At 44.0% G+C, this 26,025-nt stretch overlaps 3 protein-coding genes across 3 annotated transcripts; 1 reads left to right on the top strand and 2 right to left on the bottom strand.

The window, feature by feature from the left end:
* Positions 1-450: 450 nt before the first annotated feature.
* FKBP10 (FKBP prolyl isomerase 10) lies at positions 451-12,796 on the top strand. Its single transcript, XM_075845918.1, has 10 exons — positions 451-796; positions 6,676-6,821; positions 6,951-7,140; positions 7,995-8,140; positions 8,272-8,461; positions 9,097-9,242; positions 9,450-9,639; positions 10,437-10,579; positions 11,286-11,449; positions 12,084-12,796. The coding sequence occupies exons 1-10, from the start codon at positions 603-605 to the stop codon at positions 12,267-12,269; spliced, it is 1,695 nt and encodes a 564-aa protein (XP_075702033.1). The 5' UTR covers positions 451-602; the 3' UTR covers positions 12,270-12,796.
* A 67-nt stretch (positions 12,797-12,863) lies between these two features.
* Positions 12,864-20,770, bottom strand: NT5C3B (5'-nucleotidase, cytosolic IIIB). Its single transcript, XM_075845919.1, has 9 exons — positions 20,489-20,770; positions 19,116-19,214; positions 18,853-18,922; positions 18,715-18,761; positions 18,089-18,174; positions 17,513-17,602; positions 17,238-17,400; positions 15,998-16,198; positions 12,864-15,543 (listed from the first exon to the last, which is right to left on the bottom strand). Exons 1-9 carry the CDS (start codon positions 20,492-20,494, stop codon positions 15,433-15,435), a joined length of 873 nt encoding a protein of 290 aa, XP_075702034.1. The 5' UTR covers positions 20,495-20,770; the 3' UTR covers positions 12,864-15,432.
* A 1,994-nt stretch (positions 20,771-22,764) lies between these two features.
* On the bottom strand, positions 22,765-25,384 carry ANKRD60 (ankyrin repeat domain 60). Its single transcript, XM_075845461.1, has 4 exons — positions 25,060-25,384; positions 24,328-24,458; positions 23,942-24,107; positions 22,765-23,396 (listed from the first exon to the last, which is right to left on the bottom strand). Exons 1-4 carry the CDS (start codon positions 25,271-25,273, stop codon positions 22,972-22,974), a joined length of 936 nt encoding a protein of 311 aa, XP_075701576.1. The 5' UTR covers positions 25,274-25,384; the 3' UTR covers positions 22,765-22,971.
* Positions 25,385-26,025: the final 641 nt, after the last annotated feature.

Here is a 26,025-nt window from a genome sequence, read left to right as displayed (position 1 = left end):
TAAACTACAACTCCCAGCATCAGCGGGACAGCCGCAGGTTGTAGATAACACCTTTAAAGCCTTGTCCTCTACCCAACTATATAGCTACACCAGTGGTCTTCATTCTGTTGCGAAAATACAATCCCAAGTATTCAACGTGCATCTTTCAGAACATGATGGGAGTTGTAGTTTCAGGACAGCCGGATAGCTCATACCACTTTTGATAAAAGCTGCACTAGGACCCTGGAGCTCACAATTCCTCAATCCCAGTTTTGGATCAGTTCCACCTTCTCCCTATCCCCTTATTATTTAGGTTATTCTTCTAGTTTCTTACGCGTTGCAGATCTTTTGACATAAAGTAGCAACTTTTTGGATTTCAACTTTTTGCAGTGAAAGTTTTTAGGACAGGACATAGAAACAGATTCTGCTTCCTCTCTCTTTTGTGGGAAGCTCCTCCCAGGTCTCAGATATCCCCAGCCAACTAAATATCCAGCCTGAAGCCCCGCTTTCCACGTTAACAAAAATTCCTTTATAACCAGAGACTTGGCAGTCAATGAAGGAACAGTCGAGAGGAAGGAGAGGCAGCAGTCACAGTCTGCAGGGCCCCTACATCGCCAGCAAATATGATTTTCAATAGCCTTGTAGTTTGGTTTCAGTTCCTTATCTTGTGTGTGTCTTCAGAATCTGGACCCTTAGAAGATGTGGTCATTGACCGCTACGACATCCCCAAGATATGTCCCAGGGAAGTTCAGATGGGAGACTTTGTAAGATACCATTACAACGGGACTCTTAAAGATGGTCAGAAGTTTGATGCCAGGTACGTAACCCTCTTAACTTTTCTATTAATTCGCAAGAACGCGATAGAAATGGACTGGGGTAATATTAAAAGCAAGGATTTGAAGAGGCCTGTCCTGAAATAGTAGCAGGAGGTCACTGGTGGGGGTACCTGGATCTGCCACCCTTTTGTGGTGGCCTCATGACCTTCTTCATATGTTTTATATCGAGAACTTAGGGATGTATTGAGATCGATGTGGTGTAATATGTTCGGGATGGGTGAAAGTATAATTGTTACCAGTAAACCTACCGGTATTGTATTATATTAGACCGGACCGTACAAGTTTTATGTGGAGGAACGATGAAACCCTTTTATTTTGGGCTGTGTCATGGTAGTCACTTGTGTGTAGAGGGTAGAACGGAATTGGTAGGGTCTATAACATTTTAAGGGATTGTCTCACTACAGACCTTAATGGCATATCCCATTGTTGGGGTTGTTTTACCAATTTGGTGATCCACTCCATTCGATAGAACGAAACGGTACTAGGAAAGTGCCATGCCACTTCAGCTTCGCTCTGCGTTTTTCGGAGGCCTGGTCAGCTATTGGTTTTAATGGGCTGACCATGCGGCCCCCCAAAAAAAGCAGAGTAGAGCCAACAGGAACTCAAGGCTGTACCTAGCTCCGCTGCCACTTCGGATCAGTGGGGGTCACATCTTTCGGACCCCAACAATCAGACATTGATGGCGTATCCTAGAGAAATGCCATCTCTATAGTGAGACAACCACTTTAAGGTGACCATAGACGTGGAGATCTAGCACTCAGAGAAATAATCCTCTTCTCTATGGTAATCCATTTGTATTGGGATGATGTAAAGCTATTCCGGAACATGCTAAAAATTATTCTTGGTTGCTCCTATTATCTCTATAATCCTATTAGTCAGGAGAGTCCCATGCAAAATTTTTATTTTTGAGGCATATCATCTATGCCTAGATTGTCAGCTCATATGGTCAGCTTGATTTGTTTGATTAGTAAATAACTACGGATTCCTTATGGGGGAATCTTTATCGTGCTGCATGCAGGGGGCACCGGGAGAAGCCTCCAGTAGAGTTCTAGATTGATGACGTCCGGGTTGGAGTAGTGGTATTATAGTAGTCGCTGTATTGTCTCTGTTTCAGATATTGCTCCCTCCAGTCCACCTCTATAGCACCGTGTACTGTTAATATGTGGTCGGGCCTAGCAGGAGCTGCGGCCGTGTAGATGGATGTAAGGGGGGCGGGCCGGTGTGATGGGTGGGATTCAGGCTTCTATTTGTAGACGTGGCTGAGCCAAACCTTGCCTGCAGCTCTGGCTGCCTGTAGGTGTCCCGTTATAAGATATCTTGTGGACTCCACGATGCTCCACGTATCTTCTGAGTATAATGTTCACGATTGTCCACCAAAAATAGCCAAATAACCAGTAAATGTAAGTTCTTGAGTCATTTTCTGTTCAAAATTTGTAACTCGCTGCGTGACAATACAGCCCATAATCCCAGCCTTTCCAGAACCCTTAAACCCTCGGTCGTAGGACGGCTTCGTACATTCTTTGCGTTTTACAAAGCCGTAATAATGCGTCCATAGGAGCGTATGGGGCCCTACTGTAATTTCATACAAATTGTTCCATTAAATACCATATTACAAAGACCATACTAACATTGCTTCTAGGGCAGAACATCTCTTTAATATGGTGCGGTATGCTGAGTTCTATTCCCTGCATTGCTACAAAACTAGGTAGATTTACTATTCAAACCCCTTGGAAAGCTCGGTGACTACTCTGTGGGAAAAGGTGCATGTCTCCAGGTCCTACAATGTTAGAAAACGTCTCGAAATCATCTACTTTCCAACAATCATGGAAAGGAGATGATTAACAAACACCATCTCCTCCTGGACCAGGTGGTTTGGGGGATGGTGGTGTTAACCAATGCCAGAAGGGGGCGCCATTTTAATCTCTGCTATGGACTCCCCTTACTTCCCTGTCTGTGGGAGCTGCAATAGTGGCCATTTTGGTTGTTAACCACATTTCTAAGAAAATAATATGTACCTGAAATGGCTGAACGGAATTTTTAACAATTTGACAGAGAACTTCATGATGATTTATATAAACTGATTCGACCATGATCTGTAAACGCAGACTAATTATTTGTTGATAATTGTATGTGATATAAAAAGTACACATTGGCTCGAAATATAGTGCACAAAATGGTCAGAGTGCTGGCAAATCAGTTCCAAGTGTGTTTTCATTTCACGGGCTGAATTCAGTGCTTCTAGTGGAGAACTCTGTCCAATATGCTGTATGTGATTACCCCCATATTGTGATTTAGCGGTATGGATGCTGCATTGAAATTAATGTAATTGGGATCCTTGTGATATGGATCCAAAATACACTCCTGTGCATTAAGCCTACGAGTGTTCTGTGCCTCTGGGCAACAAGGTTATTGTAAGATGTAGACCAAGACCGGGGACTATGGGGTGTGAACCTCTGTCAGCAGGAAAACGGGTCTGATGGGCAATTGCCACGCAAGGGAAATGGCGCATCAATGACAACGCAGTCTGCTGTAGTTTGCTAAAAATGCTTTACTCCTCAGAGGCAACTGGCGTAATAGCTACAAGAATTCAAGGCACAATAGCATATCGGTTCCAACGCAAATGTTCAACACTTGGCTACACAGTTGACCAGGATGGCGGTTGCGGTACATTACTCTATCCCCCTGATGACTTCTCTTGCTCCTACTGCTTTGTTACAGGTCTGGCTGTCTCTCGCTCTGGTCACTTCTCAGCCACCAAAGCTCTCACTTATGGCTGTGGCCCTCAGCTTCGCAACCCAATGGAAAGTCCTCACAGGCCCTGCGTATGATGTCACAGCACCTGTGATCACATGCTCACAATGCCTCCTGCTGACAGCCACCAACAGGGCTTCCTATCCTAATCCCTACATAACCACACCCAGCAGCATGGTGTATGGCGGCGGTAACTCCCCACCGGCATGCTGCTACCTGCCTGAAAACCCCCATCCTTTATAGTAAGCAGCATGACCTACATTGCCTCTTCTTCTCTCTTCATCGATGCACGGTGAATTTAGTCCACACAGTCTTCCCTGGGCACATATTACACCCCCCCCCCCCCTACTGTCATCCGGATACAATTAAGCTTGGTTAACACACTACATCTGAGCAGCAGTTATCTCTTGCAGACGAGCGTGTAACTCATCGGCGTGATGGCCGTTAAAACAACGATCGTCACACAGATTCTTATTTCTATGGGGCCGATCACACGACTGTTGTTTCCACGGAGCATGTGAAGGGTCCGTGAAAAAAGACAAGTCCTATTTTCCTGCGTGTCACCCATCCCTCCGTAGACTCTAGTCTATGGGGGATCCGTGATGTGTCCCACATGTGTCCACCTCAGACGCGAGAAACTGCCGTTTTTCACGTCCGAGGTTAGCTACGATCGTCTGAATGTAGCCTTAAAAAAACACTATCAGGAAAAATGGATACTGTGTTATGTCTAGAGCAGAACCTGAGGGGGCGGTGCATGAGAGAGAATCCTTGTCATGCTCCGCCCCCTCATAAACTGCACTTTGCATATCAGTGTACCAGTTTTGTCCAACGTGTTCCTTTAAATCTAGGAGGCATTGTGCATTGTATCTAACAAAAAACTATAAATTGTAGACCAAAATAGGTGGCAGTAGGCATTGGAGATCCTTTATAACATATATGATCTAATAAAGCCTAAAAAGGTTATGTCAAAACTAAAAAAATCTACCCATTCTTACCCCCTCTGAATTCGAATAGATAGCCCCTCTAGCGGACTCCAAAAATACATGTATGACACATACCGCCATTGATCGGAGTAGCAGCCATGTAATACTACATCTCACCTGCAGCGGCCGCTGTAGAGAAAACATCTAGCTGGCTGCGGCTTCTCTTGGCAAAATCGGCTGTTTAGTGTAGTTGAGATCCCTTTAAGCCTAAGACAGCATTCAGAGAACCTCAAAGCTGCTGTATTTTATTGTCCTTATTATAGACGCAACACCAAGATTCCTTGCGTTTCTACTAAATCAGACTTAATTTGAAACTTGGGTTGGTCAGGATGATGCGGCCAGCCTAAAACCTTATTCAGATGGGCGTAGTTCACCTGCATTTAACTGGCTGGAATTCTGGATGCAACACCTGGAGCCCGATGGTTCTACTAAACTGAATTTACTGCACGATCGGGATATATGGTACTGAAAGGCTGGCCATATACATTAGATAGCGGTCAGCCGAAGGGCTATTTCTCCAGACAACCCCCCAATTCAGAATGAGGAATAAGCCGCTGCCAGACACCTCTGGCAGCGGCTTATCTCCACCCCAAGTACAAAAGGATCGGGCATATTGAAATCCAACTGCCCTCGTGAGGCCCCCATACACATTAGATAGTTGGCTGATCACGTCTAAATGGGCAGGTTCGGCCGGCATTATTCTAATATATGGCCACTTGAGTAGAACCACGAGTCCGGTTGTTATATCCGGAATAGGTACTCCGCCAGCAGGGTTGTTCAGCAAGGGAATAAACAGCAGAGGTCACCGGTGTTTAAGGGATTGTCAATTCAATGAAATACCCGCATAATAGTGCAGGTTATATCAGTGACCATATGCTTGTCACAATGCTTGCCATAGTGCCAATCTAACGCCATAGTGCGGAACACATTGGTATGTCACCCCCTGCATCTCTTGCTTCGCATACCTGAGCGTACACTACTGGCGTGGCTCACTGGGTGCTCTGGCGGTGCTGCACATGGTATTCTAATGAACCCTTTGGGTGGTAGTACTGATCCATCCAAGAAGGTGCTAATGATGCCAGCACAAAATGAATATGGACGCTATAAAATAAAGAGAAGATGATCATCCCCATCATCCTCGCCTGCTTTCTAAACCTAACAATGCTTCTGTGCAGTGTGGGAGACTATTCCTCTACAACTTCTATGTACCAGTCTAGACTTGACCGTCAGTTATATTCTAGTAGCCATGTTCTAGCTGGAAAAGTGGCACACGTCTAAATTATACCACCTTAAATGGTTTTTGCCATGTTACAAATTATAACATTAGACTTCGTGTTTTAAACCATGTTCTTGAGGGTTTGCCCCCTCCCCCATTTTACCCACCACTTGGTCATCCATACTTGCTTTGCATTGGTGATGTTATGCTAGGACCTATACTTGGCCAAGAATGTCTTGGAATAAATACCAGAGTGAGGAGTGGTGAACGTGTAAGAACCTGAGTACATCACACATAGTCACATCATCCGAGCATGTCCAGAACTGTACAGCCTCCATATAATGTGTTAATTTGCATTAGAGAACTTCAGCCAGAGGGGGATTACAGTCCGATAACCTCTTCCATGACCTCATGCTTGATGTATCCTCAGGGAGCAATAATTTAGAAATCTCAAAGCGGGGTTATGAGCCAATGGAAACCTGTGAAGTTGGTAAAAGCAGGTCTCTACAAAGGGTTAATGCGGTGAAGGCTGTAGTCTGCATGAGGGGGAATCAAGTTGCTACAGTTAGCCATAGGTAACATAAAACATGTAACCTACAGGATTGTACCCCAACGCACCTTAAAGTTATAGTCCCACCCACTTCTCAAAAAAATAAATATTTGTTATCAGTTGGTTGCAGCACTGCTGTGTAGTCTGGACCGCCCCTTTACATTACTCAAAACAGTTGCGAAGGGGCGGTCCAGACTACGCAACCAAGAGATTCTCTCCTACAGAATCTATTTGTACAAATAAATCTCAAAGACTAATATATATATTCCAAATTTGTTCTTACCCGCAATTTATTGGGAAACCGTTTTTAACGTGAACCTGCCCTTTAAACATTCTCCATTTCTTTTTCTCTTAACTTAGTTATGACAGAGGGATTGCTGTAGCAGCATTTGTTGGAATCGGCCGTCTTATCACTGGTTTGGACAGAGGGATTCTGGGCATGTGCGTGAATGAGAGACGGAAACTTATTGTACCCCCACACTTGGGATACGGCAGCATAGGAGTTCGTAAGTATAATTTATATTTTCTATGTTGTTGTCATTGTGCTGCCTCCTAGAGATGACCTCTGATAAGATACAGACGTAAACCAGATCTTTATGGTTCTCCTAACGCTTTTTTTAATATTTTTGTTTCAGCCGGTATGATCCCTGCCGATGCTACTCTCTACTTTGACATCATTTTGGTGGATGTCTGGAACAAGAAAGACGAGGTGCAGATCACAACCCTCGAAAAGCCCAGCCAATGCAACCGAACAGTCCATGACTCTGACTTTGTGAGATACCATTATAATGGAACACTTCTGGATGGGACATATTTTGACTCGAGGTAGCAGTCCATTTATAGGATATTTCTGTGAACAATCTCTAGATAAATACAAGCCTATGAGCAAAAAATAAAATAATCCCCATAAGTTTTTTTTCATGGTTCCAGGTAGGACCCTGAGTTTAAACTGCTTCTTTCCTGGGTGGTCTTCTGCTTTGGACCTTGATAGATGATGCACAGAGGCAAAATTTTAAGCTCCTGGGCCCCAATGCAAAATCTGCACCAGGGCCCCCGAACTATCATATATCATTCACCCTACTGGTGTCCTTATAAAAGGGCAGAAGGACCTTTTGGGCACCATAGGGCCCAGATATGACCCCAACCTCTGCATCCGCTATAGTTCAAACCTGGATGATGGGGTTGTCCGGGACTAGAAAAAAAAGCCTGTTGCTTTTTCTAGAAACAGCACCACGCTTATCTATGGGCTGTGCCTGGTATTGCAGCTCAGTCCTATACAAGTGAATGTCTGTTAGCTGCAATACCAGACATGTCTTATGGAAAAGCAACAGACCTTTCTATTCCTGGACAGCCCCTGGACAAAGATATCATTCATCTCTCCTTGCACTGTGTAATGCTTAATTTCACCATTGGTGGTGCTGCAGGAGAATTAAAAACTTTATGCTGGATTCCTCTACAGATTACAGTTTAGTGCTGGAGGGTCCAAGCAGCAGGACATTATGTGGTCAGGGTACCCTTCTAACAGAAAAATTGTCCATAGTTGACAAGCCCTTTAATGGAAGTCTGTGGATGCACATTCGTTATTATAATGATGTATATGGAGTCTTGACAATGCATCTGGGAATTGTTAATCCCTACATCTTGTTAAGCAACTCAGTATATCTGAACTTTCCCTACAGCTACAGTCGCTCCAGTACATACGATACCTATGTGGGGTCGGGATGGCTAATTAAAGGCATGGATCAAGGTCTAGTGGGCATGTGTGCTGGAGAGTGGAGGAAGATTATTGTGCCACCATTTTTGGCCTATGAAGAAAAGGGATATGGTAAGTATTGTAAATGGTCTCTCTAGTTTCCTAAAGTGTCCTTCAAGTAAATATCATGCAAACTAATACGAAATAGGGAATCTTGATGACAATTTAATGGTTCCCCAACTCGTATTTGGCTTTCTCTCTAGGAACCATCATCCCTCCACAAGCTTCTTTGGTGTTCCATGTTTTGCTGATAGACTTTCACAACCCCAAAGATGGCATTATAGTGCAGAACCAAGTCGTCCCCCAAAATTGCAAGCGCAAGGCTGTTACAGGAGACTACATCCGTTACCACTACAATGGCACCCTCATGAATGGAGTGGCGTTTGATTCCAGGTGAGCCAATGACCTACAGTGAATTGTTCTTTTCTGGATTATCCAAACTTTAAGCCTGTGCTCTTGAGTATTTTCAAAACTGGGATGGTCGTCTTGGGTGACTTTCCAGCTGTACTGAAGACCAGTTATCTTAAAGAATGCCCACTCGATTGCTTGAAATCCAATGGAGTGGATTCCCCTAGAGTGTTCTTCAATATGGTTTTGCAGATACAAGTTCCATATCCTTGAACTACAATGAATTGACTATTTTGTTATAAAAAGTTTTTGTATGAGGCAATCACCTTTCCCTTGATGAAGGCTTGTAATATTCCAAAATCCTTGGGGCTTTCATAGACTTGCTCTCACCAGTGTTCTACAGAAGGCCACCTAGATGTGTGACCACTACTTTTTTTTTTTATTTTTTTTTTAACCATGTAGTCTTGATAAGTTATTTTGAAGTACCTGAGATTTTGGGGTTACAAGAAATTCTAGTCCTGTTTTACCATCTACATTGAGTTCCAGTAACCAGGGAGACTTGGTGCTTGTAAGACCTCCCTGTTAGTAGCTTAGGTTCTCTGATGCTTCCCTAATAACCACCCCGCTAACTGCATGTAGATTCTTTATATGTCTAATATACGTCTTATGACCTTCTACAGTTACTCCAGAAATACCACATACAACACCTATATCGGAATGGGTTACATCATTCCTGGTATGGATGCTGGTCTTCAAGGCGTCTGTATAGGAGAATGGAGAAGAATTCTCATACCTCCACACCTTGGGTATGGTGAAAAGGGAGCAGGTAAGTGACCAAGTAGCTAGGACCCAATCAACACTTCTACTGAAGGTCTTTCCACAATAGATCTTAAAAGATTTACCTTAGTTCTATTTATGTCTTTTGCTTTACGGGCACCACAGTACATTGGGCACTATTAATCAGAAGCCCAATTATTCCATGGCTGATACAAACCTGCTCTCTAACTCTATATACTTTATTTGCCACAACTAGGAAACAGTATCCCTGGATCTGCTGTGTTGATCTTCGACGTCCATGTGATTGACTTTCATAATCCCAAAGATTCAATTGATGTAGAGGTGACCTACAAGCCAGAAGTGTGTAATATTACCTCTAAAAAGGGCGACTTTATCATGTATCACTACAACTGCTCCCTCTTAGATGGGACTCTGCTCTTCTCATCGTGAGTATCTGTTTACACACGGCTGGATGCAAAATGGTTTGGAAAGTACATGCAGCTCTATTGTCGTAGTCGTGAACTTTTTACATTAAGATTTCATCAGTAAAGCAGAGATGACCACCACTTCATTGAAGGAATGGGCTGACCTTGGTCATGCCCCGATTACACACATCAATGTATCAAATGGGCAACAATCAGGCTGTGTGTTTAGGGCTTCCAATGGTCCGACATGTATGCTTTAGCATATAGATTATTATTTTTTTTAAAGCATAACCCAGACAACATGGAGGATAAAGTATACTACTTCACTCTACTGGATCTATTCCTATCATTTCTTAATGGGTACCTACCGTTTAATTTAAAAAACAGACACATCAGAAGTTTATATCAGTGTGGGTACCTACGCTTGGACTCTTGCCTATTCTTGAAGAGCTGTGTACAATTTCTAGAAAGTATTTAGTCTGTACACTGCTAACCCTGCCTCTCCGAGGAGAGGCCGAAAATACAGATAGAACCAGAGGCGGCACAGTGCCCAGCCAAGAGCTTCTGCCCCTTCGTTCTTGTGATTGGTGGAGGTCTCCAGACCTGGACAGCTCTAATATAACCATCTGACGTGTTTCTATGACTGATTTACGATAGGGTACCCTTTAAAACTGGACATCATGCAAACTGGCCTAAAGGTTCCCTTAGTACTCCCCAGATACTATAAACCTCTGTGCAATTGTTTAGGGTCTTACACAGCCCCTTATGTTGTGAACTAAGGCTAATAGCAAACTCCAACCTATCCAATTGTTTTTCAGACACTCGTTTGAAAACGCACAGCAGATCACCCTGGGCATGAACAAAGTCATTGATGGTCTTGACATGGGTCTGACGGGAATGTGTGTAGGAGAGAGGAAGACTGTCGTTGTGCCTCCTCACCTGGGACATGGAGAAAGTGGAGGTGAGTCTTTCTTGGATTCCAATATGTATTACCTCTTGGCAAAGGTTGAGGGGCTGGGAAATGGACGGGTGCCCCATTGTCACTGAATCTCATGATTATATTGTATGTCACACAGAGTAGCATAGAGTGCTGTGTTATGGCAGAAACACCTGGAGCTCCCGGTGTTCACGTGAACAAAACTTGGATCACCATAAGGATCTAGGGACGCTAAAATGTTGCTGTATCATGGCTGTGCGACCCTTAGACTGGATAATACCAGTACTTCCCCCTGTATTTAAAAAAATAAATAAAATAATAATAATCCTAACCTTCAATTTTTCAGTCTGGCCACTGAGCCTCACAATAGACTGACCTTTCCTGTTCTGTAGCGATCACTTCTCATTAGTCATATACAGAAAACAGAATAAAAAAAAATATATACAAACAAAAAATTAAGACCAATTTGAAAAAATTATGATTCACTACCAGGCTTTAATTAGGAGTCTTCTGCTCAGAGCCGGCTGGACTCCCACAGTAAACGGGACCATGGTGTTATATGGTTTGGCGTCTGAGCTCTTGATTGTTAAAAAGCAAATAGTTTTTTCTTTTGCTTGTGCAGATGTAGCCGTCTTGTATTTGCCGATTGAGGTCACATTTTTTGTTGTAAATGGATCACAGAAGACGGATTCTAGATTTGCTGCTTGAATGCTTTGCTTTGTTACTGTAGCTCGGGGAGTACCTTCAAGTGCTGTGATGAAGTTTGAGATCGAATTGATCCATAGAGAAGAAGGAGTCCCGGATGGGTATCTGTTTATCTGGCTTGGTGACACCCCCGAAAATCTATTTGAGGCAATGGACTTAGATAAAAATGGAGAGGTTCCATTGGAAGAGGTGAGTGAATGACCGATCTACTTCAGGTTCTTTGGAAAATATAGAACATGTTCAGAGACTGTGTACATTCACCTAAATTTGTTACAGGGTTAAAGAGGTGAGCAAAAAAAAAAAAAAAAACTCCACCATGCCCCCCCAAAAAATGACCAAGCCCAGTATTTGAGCGTAGCAGCCATCTTTTCTCTCCAGTAGAAGGGAATATTCGCGGGAAACCTCTTACGTGGAAGGGCGGTTTTTCACGTCGTTGCCCCCATGCGGGTCCAGTCTTCACGGATCCCCATAGACTTGAGTCTCTGGAGGGATCCGTGAAAACGGGAGAAAATAGAACATGTTCTATCTTTCAACAGACCCTTCACACTGTCCATTGAAAGGGCTGTGTGTACGGCCCCATTGAAATACATGCGTCTGTGTGACAGCTGTCACACGGACGTATTCTACATTCGTCTGAATGAGGCCTAACATTGCAGTTTTCCCCTTTAAATGGGATCTCTACATCACCACCTGGTGGTAAGAAGTGGCATCCCATTGGGGCAATTGATAAATCCATACAGCAACAAAGTAATTTTAACTTTACACTTCCACAAAAACTGCATTTCCTTGTAATAAAAATGTTAATCTAATTTTATATTTGCAGTTTTCCACCTTTCTGAAGGCTCAAGAAAAAGAAGGCAAAGGCCGGTTCCTGCCCGGAGTAGACCGTGAAAGATCCATCTCTGACATGTTTGTAAATCAGGACCGAAACAAGGACGCGAAAATTACCGCTGATGAACTGAAACTGAAGACGGAAGAGGAGGCAGACCGGCTTCATGAAGAACTATAGGAGGCAGCATGCTAAAATAGAGCAGGGGCGATGCCAGTGCCACCTGCGATACCATCAACCCAGTCAGGGTCCTTTGTGCACGGCAAGCATGCTGGTGCGGACTGCGACTTCTGGAACCCTATGACAGCCAGGGGCGGCTGTGACCTGTTGTAGATCGTAGATCACGGGGTTACAGGCTCTTCTAGCTATTGGCAGCTCCGCACGACACAATCCACAACCGTGGAGGTAACGTTTTCTGCAAAATGATAACTATCCTGATCTCATGGACAGATCTGATGGACATAAAGTGGGGAAAAGACTCCATGTAATCGCTAAAGCAACAGGCTGTATTAATAGTTTTGTATCTTTTGCCCAAGAAGTATTGCACCAAAGAAATCCCGAAGTAGTGGTTCAGCTCCCCCCTCCCCCAACCACACATCGGCAACACCCCAATCTCCCATAATGTTCACAACCGGAAACAAAAATGTTATTTTTGCAATGAAGTTTCCCACTATTAAAACGAGTGGCTGAATTTTTTTAAAGTGAAACTGACTATTTTATTTATTACGTTCAACGCTAGAGCTTGAGGTTGTTCCAAAATTACAGAGACGGGGGTCATAGATGTCAATTGGAATTTTATTAAAACAGACAAGAGGAGTGTTAGGGTTCCTGTATAGACAGTAATGGATGAGGGTGTTACAATCTGGAGGTAACCACATCCTAATACTTCACATGGTAAGGTCTATGTATAGAAATACTTTAAAGTCAAGAAAACTCCTATGGGGGAGGGGAAAAACTGTCCAACTCCTCAATTTGTAGAGACTGTTGGACTAGTAGACCAATCAGGGGCGCTACAAAATGTTAAGGCGGCGATAGGGTCAATAGGTAATGCTAGGACTACTTTTGATGGCCTGGGTCGAGGTGACATTTTTGCGATGGTCGTAAGGTTACCCGCGACCTTGTTGCCCATAGAAAAACACAGAGGTAATTTTACCACAACTCATGGACGACAAACAATGTGTGAGCCCTGGTCTAGGAGGAGGTGGCGGAAGACAAGCCGTCGTCAATATAGTTCCCTACTACCAGCAGGTCCCAGCAGAGGAAAACTTTTTCCAATTTGCACCTGCATCTTATCAGCAAGAAATATATGGCCGTAACCTGGACAACCAATACATCGACCTCATTTATCAAACCGTAACAGAAAAACTGGACTTTGTTGTCCATCGCAACCCTAGGCACAAAACGCATGAAATTCATGGCGATTTTTTTCCAAACACAAAAACGTGTGTAAAGGAAGTCTGAGGCCGGGTTCCTACGGGTCGGATATGCTGCGTAAAAATCACGCAGCTTCTCCGACGTGTACTCTGCACTGGTTCCAGATTGCAGTGCGGTTTTTTAAGCGGAAATTTTGCTGCGGAAGAAAGCGCTCATACTTACCCCTACCGTCGTCTTCTCTGCCCATAGTCCGGCCTCCTACGATGACGTTGCAGGCCATGTGACGCTACAGCCTGTTATTGGCTGCAACGGTCACATGGGATGAAATGTCATCCAGGAATGTTGGACTGCAGAAAGAAGGAGAACGTTCTGGGTAAGTATGAGGTTTAGTTTTATTTTTTTTCCAGAGTTGTGATTTTGGCGGCACAATCGCTGCCATTACGTCACAACAATTGGCTTTCTGTTGCGGGTTTTGCATCCACATTGAACTCCAATAGGGAAAATCTGCAACAAAAATTGACACGCTGCATAATTAAATTCCGCGCCAAAAGGTCCATTTATTATTGTTTACGCTGCGTTTTCTTTCTGCAACGTGGGCATGGGATTTACTAAATCTCATCCACTTTGCTGATACTGTAAATGCCGCGGAACTTCCGCACAGAATTCCGTTGCGGAAATTCCGCAGTGTTTATGCTACAGGGGAACCTGGCCTAAGGCTACATTCAGACGAGCGTGTCTGATTTGCGCACGTAAAAAAATGCAGCGGTTTTCCTACATTTCATATCCGTATGCCATCAGTGTGCTTTGCATGTGTTTTTCATATCCGTCCAAGCACTTCCTTTTTTTTGTAACTGATGCGTGAAACACAGACAGAACACTGATGCTGTCCGTGGTTTCGACGCACTTCAATGGCGACTAGGAGCGCAAGAACGCACCAATATAGGACATGCAGTGACGGACACTCGCTGCATGAAAAATCCTGCATATCTGAATAGCCCCATTGAAATGAATGGGTCCCTGAGCTGTCCGTTATTTCAACGGACAGCGCGCTGACGAGTATTATGCTCGTCTGAAGGAACCCTTACTGTGGTCGCTATGGACAACACAGCTTTCCTGTCAGGTGGTTCTGATATATGAGGCGCTGTGTGTCACACATAGGCACAGACGTGGGTCTCTAGTTCTGAAATCTTCAGTGGGAAATTACCAATTTTATAATGCAGGGTGAGAAACTATCACCTAAGAGGTACATTTACATAATGGTGACATTTGTAAAAGTGTGGACTAAAGGGTGACGGGGAAAAAAACTAAGTTAAAGGAACACTCCAGACACGACTGATACACTGTGTTCTGACTGGTGCAGGGTCTGAGGAGGCGGAGCATGATGTAAGGCTTCTCTTTGGTGTAATTTGAATCCCTTTGTCATGCACCACCCCCTCGATCTCTATACTAGACATAACACAGTATCAATTTCGACTGAAGTGTTCCTTTAACTCTCCTCGCACATTTAACATGGGCTTGTTCCGGCTAATAACGGAATGGATTCTTAGGGAATTGCCAATGAAGTGATTCCCTGATCTATAAGAGTAGGTTTACCATGTGCACATACAAAATACACTTGCCCTCTGTGTAGCTTCATAAAAGGAGCCTTTCCCCTCCCGATAACACATGGTTTCCTGTAAGTCTTTATCTAAAAGTGCCATACCTGCTTAATATGCAACCCCCAAGGAGGGGCACAATGGTGTAGGATCAGCCCCCCCGCTTATTTAGAAGTCATTACAATATCTTTGGTAATAATAAACATTCGTATTATTATTAAATTCCATAAGTGATGCCCCCATCCCCCGCTTAGTAGTGCACAGTTTAGAAGGAACCATGACTGAAGGAGTTAAACATTCTTGGGTTTAGATGGAAGGAATCTGTACCGGCTTGAGGATTAATAAGTGTTAGAGTTCTGGTTTTCTGGGAGTCATCAGTTCTTGGCAGTAATAAAATTGAGAATACCGTTCACCACATCTAGGGTCTCATCTCCGACCAGGACGATGTCGTACGACTGTAAAAACTGATCCGTCAGTTCCTCCACCTGCAGGGACAATGAATGGCACTTAGCCATGTCGATATATTCGGGACACTCACTGATGTTCTAAATGAATGGGCCGTGATGCACATGTGACTGTATAGTGTGGTCGGAGGTTTTCCTAATAGACTTTCTGGATTAGTGCTGTGAAAGACGACGTTACAAAAATATCCAATGAGCAGGGAAGGGGTCTGACGTTACTGAGGACCGCTATTGATAAATACGCCCCCAGAACTCCATGTGTGGTCTGACTAGTGATTTATAGAGGGTAAAACGACATTCCCATCATGTACCTTTGGCCCCCGTTTTGCTGTAGCCCATGTTTGGATTTACTTGGCAGCAGCTGCCTGACACCGATTACAAAAGTCTTCCCATTCACTAAGACACCGCAAATGTTCTGCTATGATTCTAGTCAAAATGTAATGTTTGGACCAGTGGAGCTCTACAATTTTATCCTCACCTTGTCATTGAGGAAGCCGATCCGAAGAATGTTCTCCACAGTGGTGACTCCTTCAGACATTGTGAGGTCGCCCAAAGTGTCTCCAAGGAGGAGGATGTTACTGCGGTGCCTGATCTGCTGGAAATACTCCGTGTCTCTCAGGACAGAGTTATTCTTGTTGTATGTGTGAATTAATTCACCCTTAAATCCAGTCAGCACCCCCTAAAAGAAAAAAAGTGTACAGAATTACACACAACATATCCCGGTATAAAGCTTCCCAAATACATTCTTGTCCTCTGTTCTGAATATACAGACACCCCCTGCCTCCTTATAGAACGGCATGAAGATATGACGTTTGCCTCCACCAGGTACCAAGACATCTAATTAAAGGAACATTCCAGGCAAAACAGATCTATTATGTTGTGTCTAGTGCAGGGTCTGAGGGGGCGGGGCATGACAAGGATTCTGTTTAATGTTCTTTGAATCTGTGTCATGCTCCACCCCCTCAGCCACTACACTAGACATAATATAATAAATAATTTGCCCTGAGCGTTGCTTTAATACATACCAACAGATATCTCTATACCTCAGGACTTAAAGGGGGTTTTTGAGCTCGACATTGCTTCTCTGGATATCCCTTCCCCGCGGCTTCATGTGTGCAATACTGCATCATGAGGTTTCATCCAGTCATTTTACATTACGCAGCAGTGCTTTCACCCAACAGGACGCGAGGTTACGATGGTAGAAATGTCACCGTAGCCCACTAGATGGGGCCAAGAAGAGTTGGTAAGGTATATTAGGAAGTTCATTGTATTACGCCTATAGAAAATATATTTTATAATCTTGGAAACCCCCTTTAAAGAGACCCTGTTAGCTGTTTTAGTAAACACTTGCATTTCCCATGGAATATTTTTTTAGCTGGAGCACTGCATTGTGCTGTTCCTCTATTATTTCTCCAGGTAATGTATGAATACATTGACAACTGGGTGTTACCATCCCCCTGATCAATGCAGTGTCTGATATTTTTAGCACTGATTGGATAGTGTCAGACTGTGTAGAGACACACCTAAATGACAAGGGGAATGGTAACTCCCAGTTGACAATTTTGTTCAGTTCCAGGAGGAATAACAGAGGAACTGCACAATGCAGTGTTGAAGAAAAAAATGCTCCAGAATGGTTATTCCATGGGAAATGTAAGTATTTACTGAAACAGACAAATCCCTCTCATGTTCATCCAATGCAAACACCATAAGTCACTCACATTGTCATCAAAATCCATGTAGTTGGAGACCACCTTTATATTGGAGTGATACACCCCAGCCTGGCGAATAATCTCCTCCAGAACATCACCGATGCCAGCAGAGAAGATAAAAAGTGGGATCTCACTGTGGAGCAAGGTGTCAAAAAACTTCTCAAACCCCTCCCTGGAAAACACAAGAACGAGGTCTGGAAAACATAGACAAGCAGCAAAGCGATATATACAATGGAAGGAAGTGGAAAAGGATGTCATCGATAGAGTGGAGCTAGCATCAGTACCTGAGTCTCGCCTGTGACTCCTTCACAACCTGTGACAGCATCTGCTTCTCAATTCTCTGTTGGCAGAGCAGTGTGTGAGCTTTACTCCACCTGTAAGACACAAACCAGTAAGAACTTACCTCCATTGTATCTCTGGGCTAGATTGTACAAAATGGGTTAGATACATAAAATTTCGGATTTGAATGCGGGGGGGGGGGGGGGGGGGGGGGGTCACAAGTTTTGCTATCCTTACTCTGCAGTGGAACGATTGGGGTGCAATAACATCTTAGGTAGTCCTTATCAGCATTTTATTAAGACTTGGCCACTTTCTAGCTCCAGTCCATATACAACTGTGATCAGTGACTGCAGCTATATGGTCTAATGAGAGTCTGAAATCCCCTGTCTCATGTAAGGCTTGGAGTGCCGTTCTACCCTCTATCCTTTACACTGCAGCTCTGCTTGTTCAGATGAAATTGCAACATTAAGTAGTGATTAAACAACAATTTCCTAATATATTGTTATCTGAAATTATAGTAGATGTAGGTTACAAGAAGCTCGTATGGCAAAGAATAATATTTAGTGTACTTTACTCCTTACCATTCCACCATGAGAGGGTACTTTTCTTGAATGGTCCGGTTTGGGTCGATCTCAAGGGGATAGTAGATGTTGAAGAGATCTTTTAACTACAGGAAAAATAAGACATATACAAAAAAATAAGTGAAGAACTATCTCAACTAGACAACCCATATGCATAAGTCCTAGGGTACATGATGTGGGGAGTGGGGGCGTCCTGAAACAGGACCCTTCGCTATTAGCCAGTGGAGAGCTTCTGCGGCCATCGCCTATACGCTTAAAAGAAAGGCCTCCCCAATTATTTCTGAGCTACGCTGTTTGCTGGATATGTTCAGGCTGTTGCCATACACATTAGAAGGTCGGCAGGTCCTGCCGAAATTGGTTGATTCAGCTGACATCGGACTCCTCTGGCGGCAGCTTATCTCCCATAAGAAAAAAAAAAGAATCAGGCATGTTGGAATCCATAACACCAGATCCTTCTTTCCCCTGACAGCTGCCTTAAGGGGGGCGAGTCAGGACACCACCGTTGCTACTGTGGTGTGACTTCAGAGTGAAAAAGTTGTTTCCCCTCTAAGACGTCAACTGGTAATGTAAGGGGGAGGTATCCAAATATCACTGGTCCTTGACGTCCATGCGGGCCCTTGACTTACCTTCTTCCTGCAGTCCTCACTAATCATCTTGCTGTTGTCGATTATATCTGTGTAGAAAAGATGTCATGAGATGTCCAGCTGGATTATCAGCCATAGAACGTTCAGGAGACCTGTAGGGGGCGACAGGCGGATACTCACTATAGCACGTAGGTGACCGTTCTCCATTATATCGGAAGCGACTAAGTGTCATGTCAAAATCAGAAATGACCTGTAAAATGGAATGTGACAAAAGTAGCGCCACCTTGTGGATAGAAATAGATGAAGAACAAAACAGAAAACTAGCAGTGCAGTTGAGAAAATCCCATATATACCTAAATAACCAGCATCAGACGTTCCGTCCTTCATGTACGGGACCTCAGTGCTGCATATGTTCTATATTATCTCGGATATACGTAGCTTACCTGTAATTTTGTATCTCCTCCATTTTTTAGTGCCAGGATCAGCTGTCTGACGTTTTCTGCATCCTTTATGCGGACTGTGTCTTTACTCAGCTCTGGGATCTACGGATGTAATAAGGACATTAATTATTTATGTCGGCCTTGTGTAATGCCGCATTTCCCCTGCAGAGGCCACTACAGGGCAAATGTCTGGCTAGACGCGGGTTAGATAAGCCGGATCACGTTGGCTGTCAGCTAATCACTTGGCTGGCTTTAATTCATGAGAACAATGAGATTCAATGAAAGCGTTCAGTCTTCATTCAAGTTCACATCCAGAAGCTGATAACTGGTCATGTCCAGGTTTATTCATTAAAAGCAAGAAGAGATCTTGAAAATGACAGGGAATTGAAACACATTAAAAAAGTTGCAGACATTTTTATTATACAACGAACAGTGCCCGCTTTAGGCTGATGGTTTATCCAGATCCTCTTGCTTTTTTAGAAATGCCCCCCTTTATGTCCACGGCATCAGACCATGATCGGCTACTGTGGTCATGTGATATGAAGTCACAATGGATGTCACCTTATCGCCTGGCATTGTGTGTGTTGGGGGGGGGGGGGGGGGGGTAAGGGCAGCATTTTAGAATGACGAGTATATTTGGAATAAACTTGCGGCCGCAGTAAAGGGGTTCTCCGAGATTCTCCCCAATGTTGGAAAAATAGACTATCCCTTTAAAAAGGATCGGTCACAGTATAGTGCTCTGTAGACTGGGAAATCTACTAGGTGCCCTATTAAAAAGATTTGGTTACTAGAGAGACCCCGTACTTTACTATGGCTGTCCGATAATCCAGAATATTTTATATTCCGGCACCGATCGGGTCCACTGAACGTAGAATATACACCCTCGTACGGTGACCATCATGCCACACTGATCCCTATGGAGAGAAAAAGTCATGTGACTCGAAACGCTCAAAAGTCGCATCGCGCTGCTTGGACGGCACGACACGCATGAGAAAATACACTGAAAAACCACCAGCGATAAATACGACTAGATAATAGGAGACGTGATCAGTCACGCTCGCAACGTGGATGTCAACGTGTCAGAACCACCGCTGCTCGTAACGTCCATCATATTACGGAAATAATTCCGCAATTTTCTGGGGCACTTAGCGATGTTACTATGGTTACTGCCACGTAATACACGATTATATCAAATTTGCTTACGCTAGTAAAAAAACGGCGAGTAAGAATGGATAAATTCACGTAGGCACGGCGTCCGACATATCGTTCACCGTTTTGCAGGATTACAATCTGTAAAGTGACTCCCCCCTCCCCCTATACATGCAGCTGCCATCAGCCCATAATGCTATACAATATAACTGATGTGTATTACTCACAAGCATGCTTCTTTTGCAGTCCCCGAAAAGCAGCAAGCAGTGGTAGGACGTGTCTGCTCACACACCGGTCACTGTATTAATGCAGGGAATAGAACTCTAGGAGGACGGGGCTTGTATATTATACAGCGCACTATACGTCAGCACAGCGCCCCCTGGTGGCAGGATATATTCGGACTTGTATGAGGCTGATACCACAATAACTACTCTATAGAGCGCCGCCTGATAACACACACATGCGCTGCATACGTGTAACCCACACACAGTATCGCGCTGAAAATGCCGCTTCCGGGTCACACACACAGTACTTCCGGGTGACGCGAAAATTCTTGTCGCTGAATAGGGCCGTCAGCCATTTTCTTGGTTAGGGGACTAGTACTGTGCAATGTTGCCATGTAATTTAAAGAGATATGCCTATGTGTACAGATTTTAACAGACCGGTATGTTACACTGGCCAATAGAATAATGCGTAAAAACTGTTCTAACAAAAAGTATCAGTGTTGCCCATAGCAACCAATCAATCAGATCACTGTTTTCATTTTTTTCTTTAATGAAAAATGAAAGCTGGGATTTGATTGGTTTATATGGGTTACATTGACTCTTTTTGCTTTTCATTGGGGAAGATTTTTTTAATGTTTATGGTATTAAAAAAATATGGTGCACGGGCTGAACGCCATATTTATGAAGCACCTGAGCCACGTTTTCTGACAAATATTGTACCGAGTGCGACTCATTTTTTAACAATCCCGCTAAATATCTTAGAAAAGTGGTGGCAAACAATGTCAAGTCTGACCTGGCAATGCTTTTAGCTTATTCCAGATTTATTGTGTGCTTTCTGCATGGTGGGCGGAGGGGGAGATACTGTTATTGATAAATCTCCCCCATTGCCCCTTTATGGTTCTAATAAATATAGTGCAACACAATGCTTGGATTAATAATGCTATATATTGCCCAGATAAATAGGGCACACATGGTGCCACCCAGCGTTCATTTAATGCATGCTCTACACAGATAGTACACAGGAGGCCTCAATTATCAATATGTCTGACAGAAAAACTGCCATATTCCCATAGCAACCAATCACAGAGCAGCTTTCATTTTTCCAAAGCAGTTCAAGAAAGGAGAACTGTGCTGATTGGTTGAAATCAGCAACAAGGCTGTTTTTTTTTTGTTTTTTTTACTCATACAGTTATGATAAATTTGGCCCAGTTAATACCATGCATCGCCCAAATACACCGTGCCTGCTACATTGTCCAGAATTCTTCGCCCAGCTCGCATCATAGTGCTCATATCAGGCCAAAAGGGACTCATATAGTGCCATACTTATGTGCACAGAGGAAAATCGTTCCTAGACAGTGTCATATTTTGCCAACATAGAGCCATGTAATTCCACAAAGCGACCAACAGGTGCTAAGACCCCCACCATCGCTGAAAAGACGGTGCAGAAGCACTTAGCTGAGCGCACTGCACCTATAGTTATGATTGGCGCTCCTTAGGCTGAAGATGGCTCACATAGGACATCTAAAGAGCGCCGATCACAGCCGAAGAGGTAGATCGCTTAGGCTCCTACACTTTAGTTTCAGCGACGGTGGGGGTCTTAGCACTCACATCCCCACCGATCAAAACTTCTATGTCTCTTTGACATCTTAGATGTTTTTTGAAAGTGCTGATAGGGTTGCCCCAACCACATGACAGCGGTGCGTAAACATAGGGCGGCCTCCATGCCACACGGCCAAGCTACAGGAAGCTGAAGTCTCCTCGCTGGCTTGGGGCCTGTTCACATCTGGGGTTCCGTCTGAGGTTTCCGTCGTGGAACACCACAACGGAAAGTCAAACGGAAACCACAGCTTCCGTTTGCATCACTATTGATATCAATGGTGACGGAAACATTGGTAATGGTTTCCGTTCGTCCCCGTTCTGGCAGGTTTTAGTTTTTTCGACGGAATCAATAGCGCAGTCGACTGCGCTATTGATTCCATCGAAAAAACGTAAACCTGCTGTAACGGTGACAAACGGAAACCATTAGCAATGTTTCCGTCACCATTGATATCAATAGTGATGCAAACGGAAGCTGTGGTTTCCGTTTGACTTTCCGTTGCGGGGTTTCACGACGGAAACCCTGAACGGAAAGCGAACGCTGATGTGAACCGGCCCTTTTAAAAGGACTTTATTGATATTTGGCACCACTCACACTTCATCCACACCGGTACATTACATGGTAAACAGCTTTTAAACATTTTTATTAGAATTTTTTAGAACAATTAAAATGAAAAAACTGAGATAAAGAAATTTAAAAAAAAAAGGGAAAGTGGTGAGATAGGGAGAAGGAAAGGGAACGCTCAACAATGATGTCATCAGCTCGACTTCCCCTCTATGATCATGGGCGATGTGTTGTTACTGCTCAGTTGTTGGCCTCATCCATAGTCTTGTTGATATTCTTTATAATAGTAGTAAATTGGGCTCCACCATCATCCAAGTCAATTTTTTCATGTCTTTGTGTTTTTAAGTATCTTTTTGATTGAGGTCTTTTTAGGGGGGGCACTTAAGTGCGACCCCTGGAATTCTTGACATGGAATCAAATTAGCCATGTAACGTTTGGCACAAGATCCGTTCCGCCAAGTTTTCAGTTTAGAGTCGTATTTTTGATGTGCAAAAAGTTCAGAGGGGTCAAGATGAGTCTTGACTGAAACATTGGCTGTTCTCTCTGCCCAATGGAAAAGGAAAAGCCTACGCTCCACCCTCTTGTGGCCCCACAATCGAGCCACTTCCAGTGGTGTGTGTCCCCTCCCATTAGTGTTTTGTGTCTGGGCTCCGCTAGCTAAGAGTTCTTCAATGCAGTCGTAGTTGCCCATAGCTGCCGCTACATGAAGAGGAGTATTTCCGAGAGGGGTCTTGGATTGCACATTGCATCCTAAAAAAAAATCATAAAAAATACAATGGCGTCAAAGAGGTCATCAATTAAATTCGATCAGAGTTGTACACAGTCAGTTTCAAGTGGGAATCTAGAATTATTTATGTTGGGATCAACCTTTCTATGATTTCCTCAACACGACTTAAAGGGGGTTTCCCACTAACACATGTATCCCCGATCCACAGGATAGGGGATACATGTGTGATTGAAGGGGGAGAACGAAGTGCTCCATGATAGTGGAGCGCTTGTGCACATTCATTTCTATGGAGCTGCCGAAGACAGCGGTTCTGGAAGTCCCATTGAAATGACCATGTGCACCAGCGCTCCACTTAGGGGGGACTCACAAAATAGAAATGAGATGATAAAGATTAGATCTGCGGTGGGCGAAGACTTCTACGGGCCCATAGGAAGGGACTAGTAATGCCACTTATAGGGGTTGTTTGGTGTAGAAAAACTATTTTCAAAACCATATTAGGGACTTCTGAGTTAATAAAAGTGGGGTCCCCTGTTCAGGACCCTCGTGCAAAAGGCATCAATTATCTTACCATTCTGTAAAAGGAATCGGATCATGTGCCGGTGACCGCGGTGGGCTGCGATATAGAGGGCTATGCCCGCTCTAACAGCCAACCACTCCTTCTTCTGCTTCTCGTTAAACCGTAAGGAATTCTCAGTGTTGAATGAAGAGTCGGGGGGGACACCCACACTTTTCAGCTGATAAAAAAAATGGAATAATGTTACTATGTAGATGCAAAAATAGCTAAACTTAAAGGGCTTATCCTGTGGAAAGGTCATCAGTATGAAAAACCGTCCCGTGCCCGGACCACCCCTTTATTAAGGGGTTTAAAAACATTGATGGCCTGCAGTATTATTAAGATAGGCCATCATTGTTTAATTGGTGGGGGTCCTACCCCTAGGAAACCCCCTTTAGTACCTTTACTAAGTCTCCTGTTGCTGCAAACTTTATAAGATTAGTCACCCCATCATATGGCCAGACGATCATAGACAGCTTTCCTCCGGGAATAATTCCATTGAACTTGAATGTGGAACTATCAGGCATGTTCCCTACGAGAAAACAAAATTTTTCGTCAGTGGTCGCCAACTGGTGGCTCTCTAGTTGTTGCGAAAATACAATTCTCAGATGTGCCCTTACAGTCTCTCCAAAAAGGAGGTAGGATTTGTGTTCAGGGGTGATGGGACCCTCAAGGAAGTAGTTGTAAGGGTGTAAAACACGCGTGCTGATTGGCAAAGAGGGATCACCTGATCCTTAAGTGATCTCAACAGTGGATATGCTGTTTTATAGACACAGCATGGTTCCTGAAGTTCCGAATTAAGCGTTTAAGATCCTTCTAGCCTTCATTGACTTTTATTCAGACATTTGATAGATGCTCTAATTTAAAACAGTTGCATGAAACTAAACAAAAGGGTCTGATTTTTATTTATTTTTTAAAGAAAAAGCGCCACTCTTGTCCATAGGTTGTGTCTGGTATTGCAGCTCAGCCACATTCAAATGTACACTGCAGTACCAGACACAGCCAATGGACAAGAATAGCGCTGTTTCTGTACGATACATCTATGTGTCTTGTATTGCAGTTCATTTATGTGACTAGCTCCCCTTTAAAGAGGTCGATCCCCAAAAACAGCTGAGCTGTCAGATGTTACTCACCATCATCCAGGTAGGACAGTGTCTGGAGGTGTTTAGGGATCCCAGCCAGCAGCTCCAGCTCCTCCTTCAGTTCTCCCACCTTCATATGTCTGCTGCACCCGGATACCGAGAACTTCTCCCCGGTCTCCTGCAGCAGGACCCTCACAGTGAAGTGTCCATCATGAGGGGTGGCGGTCTCGGGGTGCAGAGACTTCACCTTCCCCCGGGAACCCATCCCGAAATAGTAAGAAAGTATCAATATCTCCTAGGCAACGACCAAACGTTCCGCGCCATCCTCCAATCACGATACACTACAACTTCCTGCATTCATCGTTGCTCGGCAAGGACTACGCGTTGCTAAGCAACCTCTACTCCCGCCTTCCCTCTTCCTCCAATCACTGCGTTCAAATGCATTTATTTAGCGGTATATATTTAGCGCAGTTCTGTGACACGAGTGGGAGGGGCTCAAATTCTATCATAGAGAACCAAAATAATGACACCCTATAGTGGCAAAAACATAGCAATGTGCAATACTGAGATTATACCCCTATAGTGCTGAAATAACAGTGCCAAAATAATGCCACCATACACAGCATAAAGACTGGCACATACATGCCAACTTTCAGTAATTGTGTTCAGAGAGATAAGGTATGTCATGGATCATGTTTTGCACATAAGCATTGTCAGCCAAAGTGTGCCCCCATAAACAGTGCTGACCTGAGTGCCCCCATAAACAGTCCTGGCCTGAGTGCCCCCATACACAGTGCTGGCCTGAGTGCCCCCATAAACAGTGCTGGCCTGAGTGCCCCCATAAACAGTGCTGGCCTGAGTGCCCCCATAAACAGTGCTAGCCTGAGTGTCCCCTTAAACAGTGCTAGCCTGAGTGTCCCCATAAACAGTGCTGGCCTGAGTATCCCCATAAACTGTGCTAGCATGAGTGTCCCCATAAACAGTGCTGGACTGAGTGCCCCCATAAACAGTGCTGGC

The sequence above is a fragment of the Rhinoderma darwinii genome, chromosome 13 (assembly GCF_050947455.1).
Source record: "Rhinoderma darwinii isolate aRhiDar2 chromosome 13, aRhiDar2.hap1, whole genome shotgun sequence".
In the NCBI taxonomy this organism is placed as follows: domain Eukaryota; kingdom Metazoa; phylum Chordata; class Amphibia; order Anura; family Rhinodermatidae; genus Rhinoderma; species Rhinoderma darwinii.
The sequence above is the reverse complement of the archived record's forward strand: the minus strand, read 5'-3'. Positions and strand labels throughout refer to the sequence as shown.

Bases quoted from the DNA above. Each gene is read 5' to 3' on its own strand.
- ANKRD60 (XM_075845461.1), bottom strand. From the start codon at position 25,273: ATGGGTTCCCGGGGGAAGGTGAAGTCTCTGCACCCCGAGACCGCCACC. The intron at 24,459-25,059 runs GTGAGTAACATC...GTTTTCTCGTAG, and splicing joins ACTGTCCTACCTGGATGATG to GGAACATGCCTGATAGTTCC. The intron at 24,108-24,327 runs GTACTAAAGGGG...TTTTTTTATCAG, and splicing joins CAACAGGAGACTTAGTAAAG to CTGAAAAGTGTGGGTGTCCC.
- FKBP10 (XM_075845918.1), top strand. From the start codon at position 603: ATGATTTTCAATAGCCTTGTAGTTTGGTTTCAGTTCCTTATCTTGTGT. The intron at 797-6,675 runs GTACGTAACCCT...CTCTTAACTTAG, and splicing joins GGTCAGAAGTTTGATGCCAG to TTATGACAGAGGGATTGCTG. The intron at 8,462-9,096 runs GTGAGCCAATGA...GACCTTCTACAG, and splicing joins GGAGTGGCGTTTGATTCCAG to TTACTCCAGAAATACCACAT.
- NT5C3B (XM_075845919.1), bottom strand. The intron at 18,762-18,852 runs GTGAGTATCCGC...TTTTCTACACAG, and splicing joins ACGGTCACCTACGTGCTATA to ATATAATCGACAACAGCAAG. The intron at 18,175-18,714 runs GTAAGTCAAGGG...TTTTTCCTGTAG, and splicing joins GTGAGGACTGCAGGAAGAAG to TTAAAAGATCTCTTCAACAT.